The sequence below is a fragment of the Branchiostoma floridae genome, chromosome 7, assembly GCF_000003815.2.
Source record: "Branchiostoma floridae strain S238N-H82 chromosome 7, Bfl_VNyyK, whole genome shotgun sequence".
In the NCBI taxonomy this organism is placed as follows: domain Eukaryota; kingdom Metazoa; phylum Chordata; class Leptocardii; order Amphioxiformes; family Branchiostomatidae; genus Branchiostoma; species Branchiostoma floridae.
The window spans coordinates 9030517-9058422 of record NC_049985.1 but is presented as its reverse complement, the minus strand read 5'-3'; the positions used below and the strand labels follow the sequence as shown (position 1 = coordinate 9058422).

Sequence of the window (27906 nt, the reverse complement as noted above, 5' to 3'; positions counted from 1 at the left end):
CTATTCATACAGGGGAAGGATCGTGTCAATAGTTTACGTCCGGTAGGGGCACTTGAATAACATTTCCTTTGTCAAGGTCTTTAGGTCTCAAATCCCCGTGTTACATATGCTTCCAATTGAATTATTGGGAGCAATTCAGGACAGAAGGCTAGTTGGCCGAATGAAGTTCGTTGTACATACGCACGGGGTCGTAAAAAGAATGTCACCATAAAGTGTTGGAAGGGAAAACTGTTTTAGTGTATGCCAGTATTACACGCAATGCTAATGGGAAGTCGTAAAAAAAAAGAATACGGCATTATCTCAGGAATCATAGCCTCAGACCATGAAAACTTCTCCTCAATTGTTTACTGCAATTGCAATTTCAGTTTCCATAGCTATTGGAATCCAAACTGCCTTCTGCTTGACTTCGTCTTACCTTTTCCCTATTGGACAACAAAATTGTCTTTAGCTTTTTTGCATTCATAGTTAGGATGTAAAAGACTAGTACTCCCAGATCACTCTAGTGTCACTGACGAAAATTAGTGGATGTTAGTTGAAACGTCTGGCCAGTTCCAGAATCATATCCAATTGCTTAAGTAACTGATTCTGTGCGTATCTTATTACCTGGATGTCTAACCTTCATCGACGTATGCTGACATTGTTTTTTTTTTTACTTATTTTCTGTGGCAATATAATCCAGACTGCGTTATATGGAGCTTGCCTAAAGTATTAGTGCTAAGGTTAGATAAAGTACTTAGATAAAGATTTAGTTCAAATAATCAAAACATTTGAGATCTGATCTTATCTCGAATTGAGACTAAATGGAGATTAATACGAGGATTTTACGATCTTGACAAAGTAAACGTTATTTAACCGCTCCTACCTTACGTAAACTGTTGACACTATCCTTCGCTTGTATAAATAGAAGAAGCAGGTCTCCTTTTGGTGCGCCTCAGTCCGTGCCGTGACCGGGCTCCTGGAGGGACCTGCTCCTCAGACACACCTTCCATCATGTCCTCAGGACAAGGTGCCGTGAAGGTCATTGTTTTATTAGCGGTCATCCTGCCTGTCCTTAGCGGACCCTGGGCTGGTGAGTTGGGCTCTAATTCATCAGTTTAGGTACAATGTTGCTAACGTGCCTCGCGTAGTTTAGAAGACGTATTTTTTTCTTCAATGTATGTACTCTTCAAAGGGAAAGATTGCTTGCACACAGATAAGTTCAAGATTAGTATTTAGACTACGTACGTTTGGAAGGTTGTCATGCATTAACGTCTTGCTGTCCTAAATACTTCTGTTGCGAAGCCTATCAAAGTTATATTTTGGCATTTTGGTCGCGTATTTATATGGTTTGGAAGAATTGTTTGAAACTTCCATCATGATTACGTCGAAATAATTGTAGAATATTTGTGTTGCTTTGCTATATATGAAAATACATAGCTGATAGCCATTTCAATATGTCGCCAACGCCGGTCAATACATCTCCTTGGGTAAATCGGATCCATCTGTACCGGTTAACACTTAGGCAGGACGATCCAGACCCAGCAAGCATGTCAGAACACTGTCCTACACCTCGGCTGTCTGCCGGGGGAAGCGTTAGACATCAGCTTCGCCAACTACGGACACATCGGGACTAAAGACTGTGGCTGGCCGATGCCGCCTGGAGGCTGCCGTGCCAGGAACAGGTTAGATCTCTCCACATTATCCTTTGTTATGTCGTTTGAAACTTTGACGTCTTGTTGAGTTGAATTGATACTGATATGATATCGGAAGTGACACAAGTTTCAATTTGCACAGAAAAATCTATTTGACTCTGTGTTTTCCAGCTTGACCATTGTCCAGGGCATGTGCCAAGGCAAGCAACAATGCCACGTGTCAGCATCGGATGCCGTTTTTGGCGATCCATGTCTGTACGTCATAAAATACTTAGAGGTGAAATACGAGTGCAAAGGTTCAGGTAAGACTCCACCCGATTTCTTTATTACAACATACGTCTTTAAAAGAAAAAGACAAACGACAGCCAAATATTGTTAAGTGCAACATACGGCATGGCTGCCACATGTTTTACGACAGAGGAAACTGCAGAATCCTAGAACACAATTATACTGAGTCTTCCATTGTTACTGCCTTGCTTTTGAAATATATGAGATACATTGAGGGGTAAGAAGCAAATAAAGAAAAACGTACGGCCGGTTGAAGCACAGAGTTTGATGAAGTAGAAAGTAGAAGATAAAAGTTGATAAGCTTGATAACTATGTCAATAAAAGATGAATGCGGGCACTAGCAGCACACAACATGCCTTGAACTCGGTAAATGAATATGAAGTGAAAGATCTATTTCCTTGTCCTTCATAGAAGAGCCGTGTGAGCCGAAGGAACATACTTCCATCGACGATATTTGGCGGAGCGCTGGCCACAACTCTACCGGCCGTGCAGAGGCAGAGCTTCTGGACGACCAGGGGCTGGCCGAGGGCTGGTACCGGTTCGTCAGCGAGGCCGGAGGCGAAATGCCCACCGCCTGTGTCCCCGTGAACTCCTGTGGTACCAGGTTCCCTGTGTGGATGGACGGTACCGTACCGACGGTCAACCAGACCCAGGATGTTACAGGATGTATCAACCAAGGAGGTACGGTACACAGATAAATTCGCGATAGGGCGGAGGGAGAACATGGAATGACCCGAATGTTCATGTTAAGAAGAAGTCTGCGAAAATGTCAACATTTTCCTTCACTGGTCATGCTGTCTCACTTAGTTAAAATATTCTTCTTAAGGTTTCACGTCAGAGGTTTGCTTGATGTTGGTTTTGATTGCATATCAAGATCTGAAACGATCTGAAACGTTTTCTTCGGAACCTCCTCGGGCCTGGGCCGAGGTGTCGCACGCAGGCAATAGAGGATATATATCGTTCGACACATTGTTAATCGTGTGTAAGCATGTGTAAATCGTGCTTATTACTCTGTGTAGGTTGCTGTGACAACACCGTCAACCTGAAGGTGAAAAACTGCAGCACGTTTCTGGTGTACAAACTTTCACCGCTGCCTGCCGGCTTTCCCAGCGCCTACTGTGCAGGTAGGGTCTGTTCAGACTTGTAAAGTATTTTACCTAGTGTTGACGTGCGAATCCGTGGCATGAAACGTATGCAGAATATAGATTTCAGAAAGGAGTCTCCCGGATCAGTTTTTGAACGTCTGATACCTTTCACCGTCCTAAATGCTCTAATTGCGTCCTCAAAGCTAGCTGTACTACAAGTGCGCGCACGCCAGTATATGTAAGGTGGGGTCACACATGCGTATATATTCAAGTCCGTTTGAGGTGCGTATGAAGCTCTTAGTCTCTACCAGGCTCCACAGGTCGCGGGAAAAATAGTACAAATTGGACAAATATAGATATATAACATGCCAGATGAGTTAGCTGACCGAGAAGTATGGTTATCGAGTCAGCTAACTCGTCTGACATGTTACCTGTTTACGTTTGTCCAATTTCCATTATTTTTACAACGACCTGTGGAGCCTGGTGGAGGCAAATACTCCAATGCGCGCCTCATACGGACTTAAATATATACGCAAGTGTGACCCCACCTGTACACTGGATACGAAAGTTGTTCTTTACATGCGTAGGTCATAAAACTTTTCAGGGGGTATTACAGTCGTTCACTTTCGGCCCATTTCCTTTGTTCCTGTCAAGATCTCGTCGTAATCCAGCCATTCAATGTCTTTTCTTGTTGATTGCACTCCTTAATACCGTGCTGACCAGACAAATACGGTAGGCTTGTTCGTGAGTTTTTATCAAAGTTGTAAATCTTGTAGTTGTGGCATGAGGATGATTTATTGACATGGCGACCTATTTCTTGACCATCAGGAGATCGGGCTCCATGTCCAGAGGGTCAAGGATCGCCGAACGACGGCTTCTATCCGGGCTGCACTGGTATGTCATACTTAGGCACGGCGTTGACAGAGCTGTATTTGATATGGTCATCTATATGATACTGTAGGATGGTGACTGTGAGATGTTTTGCTCACCGCGAAAAGTCCTAGCCTGATTAAATCTCGCTTATAGCAGCCTGCCCCACATAGCTTGATTAAATCTCGCTTATAGCAGCCCGCCCAACATCCGCCGGTCCGCGGGGAAGGGCCACTTTACAGCCCTGGACAGCGGAGTTTGCGTTGCACAGACTAGAAAAGTCCCTTGGATTTCCACATGCACGTGTACAGTTTACTGTGGTCTGGAGCATTTTCTCCTACGTAGAGAACAAAGAGTTCGCATGTAAGATGCCCAAGCAACTGGATCGATGAACCAAAATCTACCCAGTTGCTTGAGCGTCTATTATTATTCGTATTTATCACCTGATGTCTAACCTTTATTGACGTTAGGTGTATACACATTAATAGAAAAGTACTTAACTGCAATTCAGTACAAAAGCTATGTAGTTAGGTTGCTGGCACATCAGTAACTGGGTTAGAGTTGACGACAGTACTGATCAACTTGACTAAAAACAGGATTGCCCACCTAATTTGTATTTGTAGACAACTTAATTAAATGACTAGTGGCAACCGCTCCAAATCACGTTCACAGGCTAGTTAACGAGAAGCTACAAAAGCGCCTACAAACCACACATGCTAGAAAGTAATAACTTACCTTATCATTAAATACTAGAGTGCAAATTTATCTATGAGCTTAGTCTGGAAAATCGTGTTGCAGCTTAGGAAGACGCAAACAAACTACTAGACCTACTAGATAAACACTCAAAACAAGCAAACGTCCTCTTTAAGTCTGGACAGAACTGCGGACAACTTAGCACACAGATTCATTAGTCACAGACCCGTATCCGGGATAGTTTGACATGAGTGACCACAAGCTTGTGATTTCATTACGAAAATCAGGTCACACAGGTCCGAAGTCCTTGAAAGGATCAAACGCCAATACAACTGAAAACAGTTCTACATCAATTGAACGTTTCCTGACAATGACAACGAAGAAAATCATAAGCTAAAGCAAAAGAATGAACATTAGATGGAAAACGGTCTCATACCACTACTCCTTTCCCCAGACATTTTCCCGAAACTTCGAGGCGCTCCCACGCTAAATTACCAAGCCGGCCAGACCGAGTCGTACTTTCTGTGCGACTTTGACGGTCCGACCTGGTCCAACATCACGTGGGTTGTGGAGTGGCTTCTGGACGACACTGTCATCCTGACGGAACAGATGCCGGGATGGGTGCAGACCGCCTATCTGGACCAGGCTGATATCTTACTCAACACTGAGGTAAAATGTCTACTAGCTTTTAGACATGATGAAACTGTGCACCGTGAACACTCAGTACAACTGTCCCTATAGCATTTGACACTGCAAAATAACAAACTGTGCACCGACACCAGTACAACTGTCCCTATAGCATTTGACACTGCAAAGTAGCTGAGACGATACAATCAGCAAAATTACAAATTTTGAGCGCACACTAAAATACTACAAAAGGAGAAATATTTGCGGGGTTAGTTTCGCGGTAGGGAGAAAATGGAGCATTTGCGATGGGTTTAAGTTCGCCGTTGAAACAACACACATTTGGTAAGCGAACAGCAGGCAGAACAAAATGTTCGCGGCAGTTTTAAGTTTGCAGTGGACCGGTCACGAAAACATCACCACGAGCAATAACATTGTACACTATTTGAAAGGTTGTCTCTGTCCACAGCTGTGATAATGGCAGAGAAGTGTTTTATTTGGTTGCTTGTGTCATTATCATCAAGCAAATACAAACGTTAAATTTCTGTTATGTCATTTTTGTACCATTTTGATGCTTCTGTCCTCACCCATGGAAATCATCATGCTTTATTAAAGTGACCACTCAGAAGTCTCGAACATTTAATAGATAAAGCAGAGTCACTATTATATCCTTATTGTGTGTATTTGTACCATTTCCGACACCATGATCTACAGGTAAGCTGCCAGGTTCATGGACACTTTGACGGTTCCAACGTCACCACCGTGCCGGACAAGAGTGACCCGTTCTACGCTGGGATCGTGGTGAGGCATCTTACAGTCTTTATACAACACCTGGGTCTTCCAACAAGTATAAGTGTAACTATACACTTCACCCATGTCAAATACAGGTCACTGGTTAGGAGTTTGTCGGTGAAGTTATTTATAACCAATCTTATCTGCACCAGCCTACTACTAAGATTTGGACAAATGGAGCTAGAACTTGGTTTGAGAGTGTGTGACGGCAGTGCTGCAAGGCGCCTGCACACAGGGGCACAATGGTTATTACTAAGAGACATCTGAATCAAACCTAAACAAGTTAATAGTGAATAACTCCTCTTTGTTGTCCGTTTCTAGGTCGGACCACAAGACCTGACGGTCCATGAGGACGGGGGGCCGGCAAACTTCACAGTCCACTCAACCATCGCCCTGAACTGTGACGTCATGATCGTCAATAACAACGGTAAGCCCTCTCATTGGTACATGCACTCAGTCCTATAAACAATTCAGCAAAAGACGAAGAGAATCTGTATGGAACTCCCTGTTTGTGGAACAAAAGACAACTATGCAAGAAGTTGAATGAAACAGGGTAGATGAATCTTGAAGGACACATCATCACATGCACGACTATTCCAAGAATGTCCTGAGTTTGCGATCATACGGCGATTGTACGACGAATGTGACCGGACTATTATCAATCCGACATAGTACACGTGTACCGTCAATTTTCACGAGACATTAATAGTCTAGTCTAACGTAATCAAACGCTGCAGTTTCTTCTACTTCCAGAAGCTTTAGAACGAAGTTTCTGAACGAATGTCAATATGACAGATTCTTCTCTCTGTCCTCCAGGATACCTGGGCCGCCCTGATGCACTGTTGGACCAGTGTAGCCTGTCGTTTGGCACAGGCAGCTGGGGCATCAACCATACGCAGACGGTGACGGTATGGGCCATCCGGGACTTCCAGACTGACGGAGACCAGTACGTGCAGATAGACGTCATCCCGTCATCAGCTGACTGTGACGTCACACCGAGTGGTAACACTCAGGATGTGCTGGTAGGTTTCGTCCTCATCTGATGCCACTGTCTGATGTCCCTCATCTATTTCAACACTGGGTAACATTTGTATGTAATAGTCTTTAAGAAACCCTGACGTTGTTATCCTCCTTTCCTCATCCATATCAGGTGACAACTATCGACCAAGATACAAGCCAAGCTCACGCTTCGGGTGACCCGCATTATATCACCTTTGATAACAGGTACCGTGATCCACTGTCCACATTGCTATACGGGAACTATCGTACCGCTATACCGTCCCAAAGATGCACTCCCTTATTTTGAAACTAGGTCTCCTGTGTGCTATATCCTGATAATGGAAACAGAGAGAAAGTAAACTTAAGCTACTACAGGTTGATTTTTTTTCGAACATGGTTTTGGATTACTATATATAGCTATAAGAAGTAGAACTTCGTTGGTATAGTGAAGGCTTAGCAGCGATGTTCACTTTTTTGATTGTACATGTTGCAGGAGGTACGACTGGTATGGAGTTGGGGACTTTGTACTTCACAGAAGTAAAGGCCGTCCATTTGAGGTAGGCTCTATCACTGAGGAAATGTCTATAGGACAGTATGGAACGGACACCGATCTAATTTGACTTCCAGGTTCATAATCCTCGGTACCAATCTTTAGAGTAATTGAACTTTACAACCTAACTTTATCGAGTCATCATCGAGCAATTGTGACGGTTGCTCGACTTGTTCTTGACATATCTAACATCGATAGCTTTCCGACTATTTAATATCGATAGCTTTCCGACAAGTTTTTTTTTTTTGCGACAGCGAGAGCGCACTTAAGCTGCTAAAAAGGCCGGTACCCAGTATACTGGTTCATCGATGACCTCTTCTGTTTGAATATGAATCGACATGGTACCCAGGACTTAGTAAAGAGGCCTAATCCAAAAAGGCGTGACTTCTGTTAATGTGAGTGATACTGAAAAATGTCTATCAGGTCCATTCCCGAGTGTGGCGCTGCTGGGCCGTCTCCTGTAACTGTGGCGTTGCCGTGAGGGAGGGAGATGACGTCATCACGATAGACATGTGTGACGGTCCCTTCGGTCACACAGCTCCGGCGGTCCGGCTGAAGAGTCAGAAGGAACCTGCCAAAGGGATGCGCGTCACCCGCAGTAGGAGTGGCAGGAATTTCAAGGTAAGAGGAACCAGATTTTCTCACTCGACTTTAGGTGTAAATTTACCTGGCTTCCTCTAGGGACGTCCCTCGGATAGGACGTTAACTGGAGGTCCAAAGGAGATTCACACCTCAAGCATGTAAAAGAACCCACCACACTTATTGAAACAAGAAGAGGTCCTTCCCGGTGTGAGTGGATCAAGGAAATCTGTCGGGATATGTAGCTTGTACTCTTCAGTACAAACTAACTTGTTGTGTTACGCTATGAGTTAACCGGGTATAGAAAACAATACAAACCAACACAGACCATCAGACACTGGGCGCGGGCAGCGGCAACTGAATGAATACAAAGTCAAATCTAGAAAACGCCGAGAAATGTTTCTTGGTCCTCCAGGTTTCCCTTCCCTCGGGTGCAGAGGTGCGGACTGATACATATAGTTGGGGGATGAATCTTCACGTGAAGGTACCCAGCGACGATTTCGGGAAAACGGAAGGCTTGTTTGGCACGTTCGACCACGACGGCAAGAACGACTTCAGAACCAGGGATGGAACCATCTCGGATACCAACGCGTTCAGTTCGTCCTGGAGGTGTTTAATGTGTTTTCTTTTTACATAGTTTATGGTTTAACCAAGACGGGAGAGTCGACAATGACAGCGATCCTATTCTAATAAGGCATGTGGACAATAGAGGGGGAATATATCAAATTTAAACCATACATAAATTATACATACTTTAATTGATGATTAACGTTAGACGAATCAAGTAATAATTTTGTGACCGAGACGAAATAGAAATGTTTTGTTGGCTCTGAGTCCATATCGATTATTTCCCTGATGTATCAAGGTAGAATGTACTGGTGGGAGGTGTAGACATAAAGCAGGTACTAGTACTAACAATTATAACCGCACTCTACGCAGAATCCCAGCCGGACAGAGTCTGTTCGACAGTCTCCCCGACCCTGCGGACACAGCAGGACAGGCGATGACCAGCCGGTACGATGGCTCTGTGCTCTGCGCATGCACCACCAACGGCCCGAACTGCGGAGATCCCAACACGGTACCGACGTTTCGGAACGACGTCGACATCGACATCACAGACACACTGGTGCAGAGGAGAGCCCGCGGGTAGGTGGAACATAAACTACACTTATCATAAAACAGAACCGGGAAGGGATGGGAGGTGTTCTAACTCTTATGATGGATAGGTTAATACTTACCGAATACACGTGTGTGACAAAGATTGAGAACTTTCAGTTTAAGGTCTCTTTAACCATGTGATCTGACAATGGAATCTGTAAGACTTGGAGAATGATAGCAATAAGACAGCTCATTCCACGTGTTTATTACAAGACCCAGATACCTCCGGTCTACACGAGTCCCGGACAAGTCCACCCCTGCGCCGTTCCTAGTGGGTGCCAACGCGACCTGGCCTACTCCGAGTGGAATCACACAGGAGAACGCGACCTGGCCCACTCCGAGTGGAATCACACTGGAGAACGCCACGGCCATGTGCAAGGAAGCCGCCATGACATCTACTGCCTTCGCCGCATGCGCAATGTTGTCCAACGTGGACGTGTTCTCGGGAGTGGAAGACTGTGTTGAAGACATCAAGGTGAGATCAGCTGGTCGTTGTTTATGGGTTAGTAATAACTTATGGGTCTATTCCCTGTAGACCTTCACGAAGAACTATCATTTGACTCTCGTTGGGAGGTAAACGCCATAGTCAATCAAATGTATGTGCGGCATCTTTGTCTCTCTTACAGCTGACGGATAACTTGGCATTTCTACAACAAGCCGCCATGCTGATGGAGGAACTGTGTCGGGAGGAAGCCCTGAAAAACGTCACGCTGTACGACCAGAAGGACGAGAACAGCACCGCCCTCCCCCCTGCGTTCGTGGGTTCCTCCCTGTGTCCGGGAAGGTGCAGTCTCAGGGGACAGTGTGTCAACGCGACGTGCCACTGCGATACGGGTGAGACAGTTTAGAATTGGGAAGGTTATCTAACTGTACATGTAATGTTACCACGTAACGTTAGCACTGCGAAAGATCAAAAGTGATGATCATAGCACGTTCTTTTCTCCTGATCATGCTCATTTGTCTTCACTTGACACTTCCAAGGCTACACCTCCTCCGACTGTTCGGTGGACATGACGAGACCTCCCGCTCTGGTCGCTGTCAGACACGGACGCACGTGTGACGTAAGGTCTGGGGTCTGTGACGTCATCGGTGTCGTCGGAGATGGATTCCTAGATTCGCGTTCTCTTCGATGCCATGTGGAGAGAGGTTCGGTGAGTGTTCTGGACTAAATCGTGTTGTTTACCTTTTCGACGGTCTTAACATGTGTAGTGACTGGGTCTTGATGTCATCACTTTGCTGCAGCTGTGGATGAAGCTCATCTGCAACCACTGTGACACAGAGAGCCGTGGAATACTCTTCAGGACATAGAAATCTAGACCTTGTTTTTCTTCAGGATGCTGCGAGTGGGCGCCAGCGTTCAGCTCTCCCCGCCACTGCTGCCTTCATGAGTTTCCGTGAGGTGGAGTGTACAGTGGACCAGGATGTCCTGATCATCGACGGGAACCCAGATGAGAACACGGGAATCCCCGTCAGTAACGTCACTGTTGCCATTAGCAACGACGGTCGTCTGAATAGCGACATGCTTCAGGTCACCATCTACGACTCCCACTGTCAGGAGTGTGACGAAACAGGCGTCTGTCGGCCTAAGGTACGTCCTGTGTTTCCAACCTTCAATAACATTTCATGTCTATTATTGCAAAAATATTTCCCACTCCATTTGACATTGAAATTGTCCTCAATCCTTAATCTTGACAGGAAAACGCTTGCGAGATCAAAGGATTCTGCTACTCCGTCAATGGGAGCCACCCTGCGGACAACTCTCGGTACTGCAACCCGTCCGTTAACCGCAGAGGCTGGACTTACAGGCCAGGTGAGTACAGAGATAAAATGTAAACGCACATGATTCGTATGGTCACATTCTTGGTTATAGATGGAGGTGTAGATAGTTCTCATATAATCTTTATGTTTCTAACTCATTTACTATACCACGTATACACAGATCTGGAGGAACAGCAGCCAAAGTACATAGTCGGCATTGCAGTCGGTACAGCTGTTGGTACAGTTGTTCTCGTGCTGGCCGTGGCCTTCGTCCTGAAGATAAAGAAGCAGAAGAGGAGTGTCTCACCAGGGTACGTTAGCTATAGACATTTTCATGATTTAGTCGTGGCGTCACGGATAATCCCGGGGTCTCTGGGATTGGCCTTGTTTGTAGATTGTACAAACCTGGTCACTGTCTTTGTTGGTGACAAAGTCATACATTGTACCCGCTTCCCAAGCAATGACTCTGAAAAGGAAGAGGAATTAGAGCACTTTTTTTTGTATACATCATCTTCTAAATATTGTTACACGTGTGTTTCGCAGCTCCTTGAAGCAAGACGATGTGGATAAACAGACCCAAGCGATGCCTTGATGACAACCTCACGGGCTAGACAGACCTGTAGTGAGCTCAATCCTTAGCGGGCTCAATGCGATTTTTACGATGGCACATCAGTTCTATTGCACTCAGTATTGATTCTCTGTTGTGGTTTCTTGCACTCGGGTCTCAATTGAATTGCCATCGGGAACGTGCCACGTGTGCAGTAAAATAAAGGATTTCTGGCATGCACTTGAATGATGTTGATCTGTCTGTTTACTAGTACAGTACTACAAGTGACATATGGATAGTACACAGAACATATAATCGTCATCCCCATATTTCCTTCGTAAATAAAAGTAAGCGAATTAATTTTTTTCACCTGAAATAGATAGAGCAATGGGAGGAGAAAATTCATCAGGAAAAGGGTGAAGATGTGAAAGAGGTGGCCGCCCCATTGTGCAGCTTGCCTGTGTGGTTGGCGGGAAAAGTCATCCTTACATGCAGTAAATACGTAACTCAGTGGCAGCGTGTGTATGTTTCTTTTGGGCCATGCCGGCTACACATGATCATTTCTTCAAATGAGGTCCAGAATTTTAAAAAAAAAGTTTTCCTTCTGAAGGGTGTTGAATCATCAGGTATCAAGTTGTACCAGTTTTTACTCATGTTATGATGAAACATCAATTTAGAATTCAGCTTTGTTTTGTATGCTTGACCATCGATCGCAAACGATGGTGTCATATATTTGCTGTAAAGGTAAGGTTATCAAATAAAAAAGATAAGCACTAAACAGTACTTTGGTAACATGTTCAAGGAACGTTTAAAGGATACATTTTTCTCTAGTTGGTGACGAGAAATGAGAAGTTGCAGAAACTCCCAATAATTCAATCGGAAGAAATGATGATAAAGTTTGCAAACTAATGTTATGACATCATTACAATTATAAGTTCGCACCTACTTAGATAACAATTACATGAAATAATCAAACCATTTCAAACGTGGTCTTATCTGGAGGTTAATCATGTAGGTTAATAGGAGGATTTGGGACAAAGTAAACGTTATTTGTGAGCCCCTGCCTTACGTAAACGGTTGACACGATCCTTCCCCTGTATAGATACTACTTGCAAATATTACGGGAGGAACTGTAAACAACAACAACCCTCCGGAACTCTCAGGAATGTACCTGTACGACCATGCCCCTTCCAAATGCTAACGATAATGCTGTGCAACCCACGCTCACTTTGCAATAAATTAGAAGAGTGTGCTTTTACAAACACAGAATGTCCACATTGACTTTTTCTCAGAGACGTGGTTCAGCTCAGACTCGCCCACAGAACAGTGGGATATTGGCGGATATGACCTGTGGTTGCTTGGCCAAATTTGACTGTATCATTAATTATTAATACTAGAAGTAGGTCTCATTTTGGTGTGTCTCAGTCCGTACCGTGGCCGGGCTCCTGGAGTGACCTTCTCGCTCCACGCTTCAGACACATCACGCCTTCCGTCATGTCCTCAGGACAAGGTGCCGTGAAGGTCATTGTTTTATTAGCGGTCATCATGCCTGTCCTTAGCGGGCCCTGGGCTGGTGAGTTGGACTCCTTTGGTCGGTTTCGCAACGTAGCTAAACGTACCTCGTTTAGTTTAGAACACACACTTTTCTTCAATGTCTGTAACGTTAGTCTCTACCAGACTCCGGATCGCTGGAAAAATCGTAGAAATGGAACGAATAGAGGAGTAAGCCGGCCAGAGGAATATAGCTGGGTAGGGAACAGCACGCGATCCACGGAGTTGCTTCTTTAAAACAATGGAAACCTGGGAAAGAATGCAGACACAGACAAGTCAATTTAGAAGTCAGCATTTTGACTACCTACGTTTGGAACGCTGGCATGTGTTAACGTCTTGCTGGAATAAATACGTCTGTTGCTAAACACATCATAGTTACGAGGGGTGATCAATAAGTTCTCGGCCCCACCCGGCCCCACCCCAATAACAAGCACAACTCAGATTTTGAGGCACAACTTCATAGTATGAAGCCTTTTATCAATATCCTCCAAATTACAAATCATTGGAGTCATTCCTTTCCCGGTATTCGTTTTTTCTAAATTAGAAGGTAAGTGGCGAGAAAAAGAAGGGTGAAGTGTGATCAGACAATTTGACCCGCACACCTCAGGCTGAAGATCGATTGTCCACTTTTTTTTCGTTATCCCTTACCTAATTAACGTTATTGTGTGTCGCCTGCAACGTAATGATCACAATAATTTGAATTTTGGTACACATTCATATACGATTTTATACATGTACGTGGGGTTATCAATAAGTCCTGAGATTTACTGAGAAATAATAAGCACAGCTCAGATTTCGAAGGGTAGATGGCAAGTATGAAGTCTTATATAAATATGTACCAAAATTCAAATTCTTGCGATCATCACTTTGCAGGCGACACACAGTAATGTTAGGTAAGGGAGAAGAAAAAAAAACGTCGACAGAAAATTCAGGTCCAGAGGATCATGGTATACCTATGTTCAACCTTCCTGGCCACTTTGATTTCATACTGAGGCGAGAAAAAGAAGGGTGAAGTGTGATCAGACAATTTGACCCGCACCCCTCAGGCTGAAGATCGATTGTCCACTTCTTTTTCGTTATCCCTTACCTAATTAACGTTATTGTGTGTCGCCTGCAACGTAATGATCACAATAATTTGAATTTTGGTACACATTCATATACGATTTTATACATGTACGTGGGGTTATCAATAAGTCCTGAGATTTACTGAGAAATAATAAGCACAGCTCAGATTTCGAAGGGTAGATGGCAAGTATGAAGTCTTATATAAATATGTACCAAAATTCAAATTATTGCGATCATCACTTTGCAGGCGACACACAGTAATGTTAGGTAAGGGAGAAGAAAAAAAAACGTCGACAATTGACCTGACCTGAGTGTGCGGGTCAATTTGCGCTGATGGAAGTCAGACACCCAATTCTTTTTGCTTGAAATAGGAAGAGAATCATTATCAAACATTTTGACAATGTCTTTTGTTAATTTACGGCATGGGGAACTCGACCCACAAATGTCTGATCACAATTCACACCACTTTTTTCTCGCCACTTACCTTCTAATTTAGAAAAAAAAACGAATGCCTGTAAAGTAGTGACTCCAATGATTTGAAATTTGGCGGATATTGATAAAATGATCCATACTATGAAGTTGTGCCTCAAAATTTGAGTTGTACTTATTATTTCTGCGTGAGGCCAAGAACTTATTGATCACCCCTCGTACATGTACATTTGGCTCGCACCATCCCTACTTTGGCTGGGGTTGTTCGATTTCATCATGATTACGTCAAAATAGACGTTCTGTTGTATCTACATTGCTTTACCTAGCTGATGGTCATTTCTGTGTATTCTATACAAAAATCCGGTCGCCATCGCTGCTCCCCTGGGTAAATGGTTCCATCTTTACCGGTGACTCTTAGGTAGGACGATCCACAACCACCAAGCATGTGAGAGCATGACCCTACACCTCGGCTGTCTGCCGGGGGAAGCGTTAGACATCAGCTTCGCCAACTACGGACACATCGGGACTAAAGACTGTGGCTCCCCCATGCCTCCTGGGGGCTGCCGTGCTCCTGACAGGTTTGTTCTCTCCACATTGCCGTTTGTTATCTCCTAGGAAAATGTACATATAGTTTTTGGTGTGTCTGTCTGTGTGTGTGCTGTGTTTTCGGGTATTTGAGGCCAGCATAACTCTTGATGGATTGCCATGATATTTGTTATGTGGGTAGGTGTTGGAAAGACGAAGGTCAAGGTCAATTTTGGCCCACTCGTATGTGACCTTGGTACTGCAGCAGAAATTCAATTTTTTGTATCTTTTGACCTGGATGTGCTAGGGTCTTGATTTTTTTGGTGGCAGATAGCTTGTGACGTAAGGAACATGTGGTATATGTTTGGGTCCCCTAGCAGGTAGCTATGGAACTGCAGCGGCGTTTTTCTCAAAATCTTCTAAGGAGGATAATTGAAGAATGGAACGACAAATTTAGATGATATTTGGTATGTAGGTACATCAAGTTCAGATTATGCAAACTGGCACTTAATTGGCATGATTAATGAGGGAAGTCTATATTTGTACTGATTTTCATAATTAATGTAAAAGTGCTATAATTCTTCTAAATGGTAAATGATCCACAGTCAACATTGTGACCAGTGTAAGTTATCTATATGTGTCCATAATCAAACAAAGATTATGTAAATGTGGAAATTGTTTACATAATCAGACTATTTCACGGAGATATGAGGTCTCCAAACTCTTGTTTTTCCAGCTTGGCTATTGTCCGGGGCATGTGCCAAGGCAAGCAACGGTGTTCTGTACCCGCGGCGAACACCGTTTTTGGTGATCCATGCCAGAATGTCGGAAAATACCTAGAGGTGAACTACGAGTGCAAAGGTTCAGGTAAGACTCCACACGCTCTCTTTATCACAGCATTCGGCTTTACAAGACCAACGACAGACAAATATTGTAAAATGCAAGATACGGCATAGCTGCCACATGTTTTAAGATAGAGAAAAATACAGTAATCCAAGAACACACTTATACTGAGTCTGCGATTGTAGCTGCCTTTCTTTTAAAGCATGTAGGAAACATTGAGGGGTATTCATCCAGTAAAGGAATACGTACAACAGATTGAAGTACAGAGTATGATGACGTGAAAAATAAAAGATAAAAGTAGGACTACAAGACTGCTAACTATGTCAATAGAAGATGAATGCGGGAACTAGCAGCACATAACACGATTGAAACAGGGTAAATGAATATTAAGTAAAAAGATCTATTCCCTTTTCCCTACACAGAAGACCCGTGTGAGCCGAAGGAACACGACTCCATCGACGATATTTGGCGGAGCGCCGGCCACAACTCTACCGGCCGTGCAGAGGCAGAGCTTCTGGACGACCAGGGGCTGGCCGAGGGCTGGTACCGGTTCGTCAGCGAGGCCGGAGGTGAAATGCCCACCGCCTGTGTCCCCGTGAACTCCTGCGGTACCAGGTTCCCTGTGTGGATGGACGGTACCGTACCGACGGTCAACCAGACCCAGGATGTTACAGGATGTATCAATCAAGGAGGTATGGTTCACATGTCTTCTCAGTCAGTAAATGCCTCGAATGTTCGCGGTAGTTTTTAGTTCCCGCTGCCGTTACAACGAAGACTGCGAAAATTTAAACGTATCCCTTCACTGGTCGTGCTGCATCACTCTGTTCAATATCGTTTTTACCTGAGTTGTTTGTTTGGCATTGGTTAATTGCATATCAAGTTAACTGCTGAAACTATTCAAAGTTAAAAGAGCTGTCCATTATGTACATGCCCAAGTCCCAATGTGTTCCTCGGGCGTTTGAGGCATCAGCCTTAACATTTTTAGTACACTTAGCACACGCACAAGTGTCGCACCCAGGCAAAAGGATTATATATCGTGCGACATCTTATTAACGTGTGTAAATCGTGCTTTAAGTGTGAAGAGAACTGCGGACAACTAGACAACAAGCACACAAATGTATTAGTCACAGACACGTATCCAGGATAGTTTGACATAAGTGACCACAAGCTTGTAATTTCGTTAGGAAAATTTTGGTTTGAAACTGGCTTCACCAAATAGGACCGATGTCACACAGGCTCAAAGTCTTATTACTTTGTGTAGGTTGCTGTGACAGTACCGTCAACCTGAAGGTGAAGAACTGCAGCACGTTTCTGGTGTACAAACTTTCACCGCTGCCTGCCGCCCATCCCAGCGCCTACTGTGCAGGTAGGGTCTGTTCACGCCACTTGTTGTAAACTCAATTTCACCCATTGTAAACGTGCGAGTCCATGGCATAAAAAGTACGTACACTTGATTTTAGCATATAGTCTTCCGGCCCATATTTTAAACGTGTAGTCTGATGCCTCCCCCACCCTAAATGATAGAGTTGGTGCTTCTAAATAGCTAAACTGTATACTATGTAGTATTTATAAGTGCTTAAGTTTATGTACACTGGATGGTCACGCCGTTCTGTAGGTCATACAACTTTGCAATCACATCGGCACCAACGAATTCCTTCTCAACCTAGTAAACCATTCTATGTCAGGCGGCCTTAGTTTATTCTTGTCAAGATATCGTCGCACACCAGGTATGCAAGTTATTTTGTGTGTTGAATGAATTTCTTAATGCCTTGCTGACCAGACAAATACCGCAGGCTCGGATTGTGTGTTTATATAAAAGTTGCAAATCTTATAGTTGTGACAAGTGGATGTCAAACACACTTGTTGTAATTTTTTTCACTCGATGTGAGCGTGCGAATCCGTGGCATAAAACGTATGTAGAATCGATTTTAAAATGGAGTCTCCCGGCCCACGTTTTAAACGCCTGATACCCTGTACCCTTCTATATGATGGAGTTGTGTAGTGATGTGTGTTTAACTTAATTTAAAGATAGAGTTGGCTGTAATTGCTTCAACAACTCGCACAACCCACCGTACGTGCAACTCCGTGCTGTCTATGTGCAAAAACGTGGGCAATCTTTTGGGATCCGTACGAAATCCTACGGAATACAACGGATCCACAGACATGCCATAGCACGTTACGTGCGTGCAGAACTTTCTCAGCGTTCGGGCTGCGGATTGACCTCTGTACGAGCCAGTACGGGCGACGCGTGTGCCCTGTACAGCCAATGCGAGTGAGTAAGGAAACCATACGTAAGCAGGACGTGTAAGTACGGCCTGCTCACGGTAACGTGGCAATCGCACAGAGACCGTACGTACAACTCACTTACCACTTGCGCAACGAACGATGCACGTAACGCCCACGTCCAGGCGTGGCGTGCAGACTACATACCTTGCGCAACCGTGCGAATGACGTGCGTTGAGACGTACTCTCTGCCTGCTCTTGTCAATCCTTCCCCACGTTTTCAGAAAAAAAAAACGTTCCGGACGTAGCCTCCATAAAAAAACAACGAATGGACAAAAACACGTACGCCGGGTTGTGCCCTTGTACACGTAAGTCTACATAAACTGTGTACGAAAGTCGCTCTATACCTTTTACTTTAGGCTATAAAACTTTCAAACTGGGTAAGCCGTTCACTTCCGGCTATTTTTCTTGTTCTTGTCAGGATCTCGTCGCAAACCAACCATCCAATGTCTGTTGGTTTGATTGCATTCTCTAATGCTTTGCTAATTACCAGACAAACACGGTAGGCTGGCCCGTGAGTTCATATCAAAGTTGCAAATCTTGTAGTTGTGACAAGTGGATGATTTATTGACATGGCCTAATTTATTTCCATCAGGAGATCGGGCTCCATGTCCAGAGGGTCAAGGGTCGCCGAACGGCGGCTTCTATCCGGCCTGCACTGGTATGGCATTCAGTCTCACATGATGACAATTCATCTTATAGACGACGTTGACAAAGTTGTATTTGATGTAGTTTAGTGTACTTGTTTATCTGATAGGATGGCGACTGTGAGGTAATTTGTTCTCCAGGTATATTCCCTTATGAGATGAGATTTTCAGATGCACGTGTTCAGATAACTGTGAAGCACTGGTCTCTTATCTAGAAAAAACAACAACAACAACAAAGCATCCATGCGTAAGACAACAGTTACTTAAGAAGCTGGATAGATGTACCAACATCTACCCAGTTGCTTGATCTAGAATAAATGTTATCATCCGTATCTTATCACCTTCATTGACGTTAGGTGTATATACAGTACTTTATAGGCACACTTTGTTCACTTCACAAAAGCTATGTAGTTAGGTTGCTGATACAGCAACACTCAGGTTGGCATTGATGACAACACTGAAAAACAGGACTACTGACTTGATACTATGTACATATAATCCATGTACAAGATTTGTATTTGTAGACGACATTATATCAAATACTTGATTTAGGCTAGTTAACTAGATATTGCAAAAGCGCTTACGAACCACACATCCAAGAAGATAACATCTGAAAGTGAAATCGTTGAAAGCTAGAGTTCGAATTTATCCATTAGCTCAGCAGTCTGAAGTGTTGCAGGTTAGAAAGACACAAACAAGCTATAAGTCTAACTAGATAAACTCGAAACATGCAAACGCCCTATTTGAGTGTGAATAGAACTGCGGACAACTAGACAACAAGCACACAAATGTATTAGGCACAGACACGTATCCAGGATAGTTTGACATAAGTGACCGCAAGCTTATGAAAGTACGTTTGAAACTGGCTTCACCAAATAGACCGATGTCACACAGGCCCAAAGTCCTTGAAAGGCTCCAACACCAATACAACTGAAAACAGTTCTACATCAAATGAACGTAAAGTTAACCACAGGCTACATCACAGAAATGATGGAAAACTGTCAGATGGAAAACGGTTTGATGACATCACTCCTTTCCCAGACATGTTCCCAAAGCTTCGCGGCGCCCCCACGCTAAATTACCAAGCCGACCAGACCGAGTCGTACTTTCTGTGCGACTTTGACGGTCCGGACTGGTCCAACATCACGTGGGTTGTGGAGTGGCTTCTGGACGACACTGTCATCCTGACGGAACAGATGCCGGGATGGGTGCAGACAGCCTATCTGGACCAGGCTGATATCTTACTCAACACTGAGGTAAAATGTCTACCAACTTTTAGGCATGATGAAACAAAACGGTGCACCTCGACTAGTCAGTAGAACTATTCCAATAGCATTTGATGCTGCAAAATAGATGAGATGGCACAGAATCCAGATCTATTTCGCAGTTGTGATTATTGGTATCGCAGTGTTGTACGTACTTGGTTACATGTATTATTATCATCATAAATGTCATTTATGTACCATTTTTGTGCCCCCCTTGTTGGAAATCAGAATGTTTTGTTGTAGGGACCTCCTATAGGTCTCAAAGATTTATTGTTTATTGTTTATTGTTCATTAACTCCTTTAGTTGTTAACATTCAATGCAACAACTAATCTTCCAGGAGTAATGCACATAATACTTGGACACATACAGTTTACAACATACACACATACAACATGTCAATAAAAATCATTAAACAAAACGCATGTGCCTTATCCAAAAATCATCAAGCCCCTCATGTGTCTTTAGCTAAGTCTCGCATATGTTTCACCAGCTGCCGTCTGAAAATCCTGGATGTGTTCGCAGTTTGCAGCTCATGTGATAGTTTGTTCCAATCTGATGCTGCTCTATATGTGAAGGATTTTTCAGGCTGTTTGTTTTTGGTTTTTCAGTTCTTAAGTTTTGCCGTGCCGCGTGTCTTGTATGATAACTATGCTGGCCCGATACCAAATGTAGTCTACTGTACAATAAAGACGGCTCCCTGGCAAGGAGTACCTTGTGTAATGTACACATGCTGCTTACATAGAGTCTTTCGCTTACTGTCAACCATGATAAGACATTGTGCATATGCTTGATCGAGGTGCGGTTAGTTCCCAAGGTAAGTCTGCCTGCTTTATTCTGCATCACTTGTAGTGCGGTGATGTTCTTTTGTGTAGTAATATAAATGATGAAGTAATATAAAGCAAAACAAATAAGAGTATTAGCATATCCTTATTATCTGTATTTGTACCATTTCCGACTCCATAACCTACAGGTGAGCTGCCAGGTTCATGGACACTTTGTCGGTTCCAACATCACCACCGTGCCGGACAAGAGTGACCCGTTCTACGCTGGGATCGTGGTGAGACATCTTACAGTCTTCATGTAACACATGGGTCTTCCCACCAGCATATGTGTTGCTATTAAGCCCCTGTCACACATATTCTAATACATATTCTTGTTAGATGTGCCTAGAGTTGCAAAGTGGAATAGAACTTGGTTTGGGACTAGTCGGGAGCAAAGCTCGGGAAGGTCATGAATGTGTGACAGGTGTTTAAAATGCTGCATGGCGACTAAACTGTATTTTCATCTAAAAGGTCGGACCACAAGACCTGACGGTCCATGAGGACGGGGGGCCGGCCAACTTCACAGTCCACTCAACCATCGCCCTCAACTGTGACGTCATGATCGTCAATAACAACGGTAGGCCCTGTCACTAGAACATACAGTCAGTTTTAAAAACATGAAGAGAATCTGCATGGGACTGCCTGTTTGCGGAAAAGTTGAACGAAACAAGACAGCTGAATCTTGTAGTACCCATGCACGACTATTCCAAGCGTACTCCCGCTCATCTTGCAATCTCGCGGCGATCGTATGACAAAGGTGACGAGGCCTTTTTTAAACCCACGCAGTACCTTCAATATTTACGACACATTTATAGTCCAGCGTAATCAAGCGCTGTGGTTTCTACAACTTCGAGAAGCTTTAGAAGGAAGTTTCTAAAAGGATGTCAATATGACAGATTCCTCTCTCTGTCCTCCAGGATACCTGGGCCGCCCTGATGTACTGTTGGACCAGTGTAGCCTGTCGTTTGGCACAGGCAGCTGGGGCATCGACAATCCGCAGACGGTGACGGTATGGGCCATCCGGGACTTCCAGACTGACGGAGACCAGTACGTGCAGATAGACGTCATCCCGTCAGCTGACTGTGACGTCACACCGAGTGGTAACACTCATGGTGTTCTGGTAGGCTTCTGCCTCATCTGACGTCACTTGGATGTACGTACCTCCTCAATTTCAACACCGGGTAACATTTGTATGTAAGGTACAGTCGCTCAGAAATTCTGACATTGTTGTCCTTCTTTCCTCATCCATATAAGGTGACCACTATCGACCAAGATACAAGCGAAGCTCACGCTTCGGGTGACCCGCATTATATCACCTTTGACCGCAGGTACCGTGATCCACTGTCCACATTGTTATACGGGGAACCATCATACCGTTACGTAGGTCTCCTGTCTGCTATGTCCTGATAATGGGAACAAAGAGTTGATTTTATTTCGTACATGGTTTCAGGTACTACATAGCTATGTGAAGTAGCGTTCGTTGGTATAGTGAAGGTTTAGCAACAATGTTAACTTTTGTGATTATACATGTTGCAGGAGGTACGACTGGTATGGAGTTGGGGACTTTGTTCTGCACAGAAGTAAAGGCCGTCCATTTGAGGTAGGCTCTATCATCAGGCAACGTCTATAGGATGGTGTGGTAGGCAATGTCCATATACCCCCCCCTCACTTGTAGCGAAAATCGATCGGACGACGAGTCTCTTTAGACTAATTGAACTTTGCGACCTAACTTTATCGAGATATTGAGCATCGAATTGTGACGGTGTCCTTTTCTCCTTTCGACGTCAGATGCTCGACTGGTTCTCGACGTATTTAACGTCGATAGCTTTCCGACACGTTTCAAACATACTTTTTTTTACGACGACGAGAGCGTATTAAAGCTGAAAACGCTGGTACTCAGTATACAGGTTCATCGATGATCTCTTCTGTTTGAATTTGAATATTACTTGGTACCCAGGTCTTAGTAAAGAGGCCTCGCCTGCCAAAGGTGAGTAATCATATTTTCCTAGGTGTTTCTATCCTATAAAGGTGTGACTTCTGTTAATATGAGTAATATTGACAAATGTATATCAGGTCCATTCCCGAGTGTGGCGCTGCTGGGCCGTCTCCTGTAACTGTGGCGTTGCCGTGAGGGAGGGAGATGACGTCATCACGATAGACATGTGTGACGGTCCCTTCGGCCAGACAGCTCCGGCGGTCCGGCTGAAGAGTCAGAAGGAGCCTGCCAAAGGGATGCGCGTCACCCGCAGTAGGAGTGGCAGGAATTTCAAGGTAAGAAATTTCAAGGTAAGAAATTTACACTCGACCCTAGTGTAAATTTACCTGGCTTCCGCTAGGGACGTCCCTCAGATAGGACGGAGGTCCGAACCGTCACTCATGTGGATCTGTCGGAATATGTAGCTTGTACTCTTTAGTACAAACTTAGTGTGTTACGCCATGAGTTAACCGGGTATTGATAACAAAACAAGCCAACACAGACCATCAGACACGGTTGTAAGTTGTAAGAGTTGAACATACATGTGCTGTATCGATCTGAGACATGAAACATATTTTACAGTAAATATTACCACTCTGAATCCCAGAATTTGATATATAGGGCAACTGTTGCATTTCGTTGTCGCATCATTGCAGTTTGCATCTCATGCCCTTGATGATAACAGCTTTTCAGCCATGGGCGCGGGAAGCGGCAACTGACAAGATTAAATCTAGGATATGCCGAAAAACGTTTCTTGCATGGTCCTCCAGGTTTCCCTTCCCTCGGGTGCAGAGGTGCGGACTGATGCGTATAACTGGGGGATGAATCTGCACGTGAAGGTACCCAGCGACGACTTCGGGAAAACGGAAGGCTTGTTCGGCACATTCGACCACGACAGCAGCAACGACTTCAGAGCCAGTGATGAAACCATCTCGGATTCTAACGCGTTCAGTTGGTCCTGGAGGTGTTAATGTGTCTTCTTTTTAAATAGGTTATGGTCTAACCATGACGGGAGAGTCGACAATGACAGCGATTTTATTCTGACAAGACATACGACTGATTAAACCATACATGAATTATACATCCTTTCATTGAAGGTTAAACGAATCAAGGAATAATTTTGTGACCAAGACGAAATAGAAATGTTTTATTTTGGCTTTGACTGGATATCAACTATTTCCTTGATGTATCAAGATAGAATGTACTGTTGGAAGGTGTAGACATAAAGCATGTACTAGTACTAACAATTATAACCACACTTTACACAGAATCCCAGCCGGACAGAGCCTGTTCGACAGTCTCCCCGACAATGCGGACACAGCAGGACAGGCGATGACCAGTCGGTACGATGGCTCTGTGCTCTGCGCATGCACCACCAACGGCCCGAACTGCGGAGATCCCAACACGGTACCGACTTTTCGGAACGACTTCGACATCGACATCACAGACACACTGGTGCAGAGGAGAGCCCGAGGGTAGGTGGAACATAAACTATACTTATCATAAAACAGAACCGGGATGAGATGGGAGGTGTTCTAACGCTGAAGCTGTAACGGATAGGTTGGTTCTAATCGTACACGTGTGTGACAGAGATCGAAATTTTAACTCTCAGTTTTAAGCCTTGTGATCTGACAATGGAAATTGCAAGACTGGAAGAATAATAGGAATACAACAGCTCACCCCACATGTTTATCACCAGACCCAGGTACCTCCGGTCTACACGAGTCACTGACAAGTCCACCCGTGCTCCGTTCCCAGTGGGTGCCAACGCGACCTGGCCCACTCCGAGTGGAATCACACTGGAGAACGCCACGGTCATGTGCAAGGAAGCCGCCATGACATCTCCTGCCTTCGCCGCATGCGCAATGTTGTCAAACGTGGACGTGTTCTCGGGAGTGGAAGACTGTGTTGAAGACATCAAGGTGAGATCAGCTGGTCGTTGTTTATGGTTTAGTCTGGGTCTATTCCCTTATACCTTCACGACGTACAATCATTTGACTCTCGTTGGAGGGTAAACGCCATAGTCAATCTAATGTATGTGCGGCATCCTTGTCATTCTTACAGCTGACGGATAACTTGGCATTTCTACAACAAGCCGCCATGCTGATGGAGGAACTGTGTCGGGAGGAAGCCCTGAAAAACGTCACGCTGTACGACCAGAAGGACGAGAACAGCACCGCCCTCCCCCCTTCGTTCGTGGGTTCCTCCCTGTGTCCGGGCAGGTGCAGTCTCAGGGGACAGTGTGTCAACGCGACGTGCCACTGCGATACAGGTGAGACGGTTTAGAACTGAGAAGGTAATCTAACTATAAAAATAACGATGGTGATTACAGCACGTCCTTTTTCCTCCTGATCATGTCTTATTTGTCTTCACTTCCAAGGCTACACCTCCTCCGACTGTTCGGTGGACATGACGAAACCTCCCGCTCTGGTCGCCGTCAGACACGGACACACGTGTGACGTAAGGTCTGGGGTCTGTGACGTCATCGGTGTCGTCGGAGATGGATTCCTAGATTCGCGGTCTCTTCGATGTCATGTGGAGAGACATACGGTTAGTGTTTTGGACCAAAACGTGCTGCTTGCCTTTTCGACGGTCCTAACATTAGTAGTGACTATGTCTTGATATCGTCACTCGGATGAAGCTCATCTTGTAACCACTGTGACACAGAGAGACGTTGAATACTCTTCAGGACATAGAAATAAAATTAAAAAAAACTTATTTTCTTCACAGGACACGGCGAGGGGGCGCCAGCGTTCAGCTCTCCCCGCCACTGCTGCCTTCATGAGTTTCCGTGAGGTGGAGTGTACAGTGGACCAGGATGTCCTGATCATCGACGGGAACCCAGATGAGAACACGGGAATTCCCGTCAGTAACGTCACTGTTGCCATTAGCAACGACGGTCGTCTGAATAGCGACATGCTTCAGGTCACCATCTACGACTCCTACTGTCAGGAGTGTGACGAAACAGGCGTCTGTCGGCCTAAGGTACGTCCTATATTTCCAACCTCTAATCATATTCTATGCTTGTTATTACAAAAAATATATTTTACTACAGATTATGTTTAAAATGGTCCCAATTCTTGATACTGACAGGTAAACGCTTGCGAGATCAAAGGATTCTGCTACCCCGTCAATGGGAGCCACCCTGCGGACAACTCTCGGTACTGCAACCCGTCCATTAACCGCAGTGACTGGACTCATAGACCAGGTGAGTGCCGAGATAAACATATAAATGCACATGATCTGTATGGTTACATTTTTGGTTCAAGATGGAGGTGTAAATGGTTCTCATCTCGTCTTTATGATTATAACTCATCTACTATATCATACACAGATACGGAGGAACAGCAGCCAAAGTACATAGTCGGCATTGCAGTAGGTACAGCTGTTGGCACAGTTGTTCTCGTGCTGGCCGTGGCCTTCATATTGAAGATAAAAAAGCAGAAGAGTGTGTCTCTCCAGGGTACGATGAATATACACATGTAGTCGTTTTTCTGTGCCATTGCATGATTTGGTCGTTACGTCATCCCGTGGTCCCTGCGATTGCCCCTCCATATAGATTCTGAAAGTCTGACCACGCTGACACCAGTCCACTGTAACAGGTTAAGCTAAGGGCACAACCCACCGTACGTGCAAATACGTGCTGTCTACGTGCCAACACGTGGGCAATCTTTTGGGATCCGTAGTGGTAAGTACCGCCTCCGTACGAACTCGTAGGGAATCCGACGGATTTCGGAGCACGCCCTAGAACTTTACGTGCAGGCAAAACTCTGTACCATCGGGCTGCGCGTTCGCCTCCCCCCGTACTTGCCAGTACGGGTGACAGTACGGGTGACTGTTTCAGAAATACGTGGACGTAGCCTCCCAAAATAACGTACGGACAAATTGCATGAACGGCGGGTTTTGCGAATAGCTTAAGAGATGTAGGTTAACATATGTAGGTAATGTATTGGTAATCCCTGAATGTAACGTTATGGTTACAACACGTACCTGTAGATGCATCTGGCCTGTGATGTAAAGCGAGGGGGGGGGGGGGGGGTATGGCCATTTGAGAACACCGTGATTTCAATGCCATAATCATGTACCCTCTTCTCAAGCAATGACTCTGAAATGGAATAAGATGAAGAGGATTTACAGCATTTCTTTATTCATCAGCTTCTAAATCTTGTTACACATTTCTTTCGCAGCATCTTGAAAGAAGACGGTGTGGTTAAACAGACCCCAGCAATGCCTTGATGACAACTCACCATCCTGACTACTTTAGCAGACCTGCAGTGAGAGTATAGCCTCCTTAGCAGGCTGTATGAGTCTATTGTCTGATGATACATCAGTTCTATTGCACTCTGTTTTTTGCAGTCGAATGACTGCTATGCCATCCTTAGAAAGCCTGAATCATAGTCATAGAGACTGGTACAGTGATCGTGTTCATCACGCGTGCAGTAGAATAAATGGGTTCTGGCATGTACGTACGATGCTGGTCTGTCTGTATTCTCTAAGCAAAGGTTTTCATTAGGGGATTCAATTTTAGTAATAGCTGAAGTATCAAGCTGAATAAGAACGTTATGGGGGTGGGCGTGGAAGTAGTAATATAGTTAAAGTATCAAGCTGAATAAGAGCCCATAGGACACAATCCTCCCTTAAGGTGTTTGCGGTGAGGCTAAGGTGTTTGATACACAGGGATATACAGAGAATTTTCATTTAGATGGCATTCCGGCTCATTCCGCCTCTCGTGTGAAGGCCCCTTTAGATAATCCTTACCGAAGCCGGGAAATATAGCCTGGTTATGGTTATGCACAATTCAAGGCAGATAACGTTACATTGCAATATTATAAATGTATTGTCTATAGAATTTGTTTTCAGAAAAATGATTGGAAGATCAATAACTATGTGAGTTAATCACATCAAAGATGTCAGACTAATATGACTC

The 27906-nt window shown here is 44.5% G+C and overlaps 2 protein-coding genes and 1 long non-coding RNA gene across 4 annotated transcripts; 2 read left to right on the top strand and 1 right to left on the bottom strand.

Moving 5' to 3' along the window:
- Window positions 1–932: 932 nt before the first annotated feature.
- On the top strand, window positions 933–11768 carry LOC118419916 (von Willebrand factor D and EGF domain-containing protein-like). Its single transcript, XM_035826579.1, has 22 exons — window positions 933–1069; window positions 1502–1661; window positions 1803–1933; window positions 2331–2600; window positions 2939–3043; window positions 3833–3898; window positions 5022–5236; window positions 5906–5992; window positions 6305–6410; window positions 6800–7005; window positions 7134–7207; window positions 7476–7539; window positions 7956–8153; window positions 8527–8720; window positions 9051–9257; window positions 9483–9744; window positions 9896–10103; window positions 10251–10420; window positions 10603–10857; window positions 10965–11079; window positions 11209–11338; window positions 11571–11768. Exons 1-22 carry the CDS (start codon window positions 991–993, stop codon window positions 11617–11619), a joined length of 3351 nt encoding a protein of 1116 aa, XP_035682472.1. The 5' UTR covers window positions 933–990; the 3' UTR covers window positions 11620–11768.
- LOC118419922 lies at window positions 9530–25432 on the bottom strand. Of its 2 annotated transcripts, none has more exons than XR_004831695.1 (3): window positions 25310–25432; window positions 24754–24882; window positions 9530–9596 (listed from the first exon to the last, which is right to left on the bottom strand). It is a non-coding gene; the product is annotated as an uncharacterized LOC118419922 (long non-coding RNA). The 2 variants fall into 2 exon arrangements; XR_004831694.1 differs by lacking the exon at window positions 9530–9596 and adding an exon at window positions 18562–19128 and having other exon boundaries at window positions 24660–24882.
- Window positions 12980–27444, top strand: LOC118419917 (von Willebrand factor D and EGF domain-containing protein-like). Its single transcript, XM_035826580.1, has 22 exons — window positions 12980–13147; window positions 15038–15197; window positions 15881–16011; window positions 16410–16679; window positions 17249–17353; window positions 18866–18931; window positions 19959–20173; window positions 21154–21240; window positions 21476–21581; window positions 21922–22124; window positions 22259–22332; window positions 22541–22604; window positions 23078–23275; window positions 23750–23943; window positions 24248–24454; window positions 24679–24901; window positions 25044–25251; window positions 25360–25529; window positions 25710–25964; window positions 26073–26187; window positions 26314–26442; window positions 27167–27444. The coding sequence occupies exons 1-22, from the start codon at window positions 13069–13071 to the stop codon at window positions 27172–27174; spliced, it is 3267 nt and encodes a 1088-aa protein (XP_035682473.1). The 5' UTR covers window positions 12980–13068; the 3' UTR covers window positions 27175–27444.
- Window positions 27445–27906: the final 462 nt, after the last annotated feature.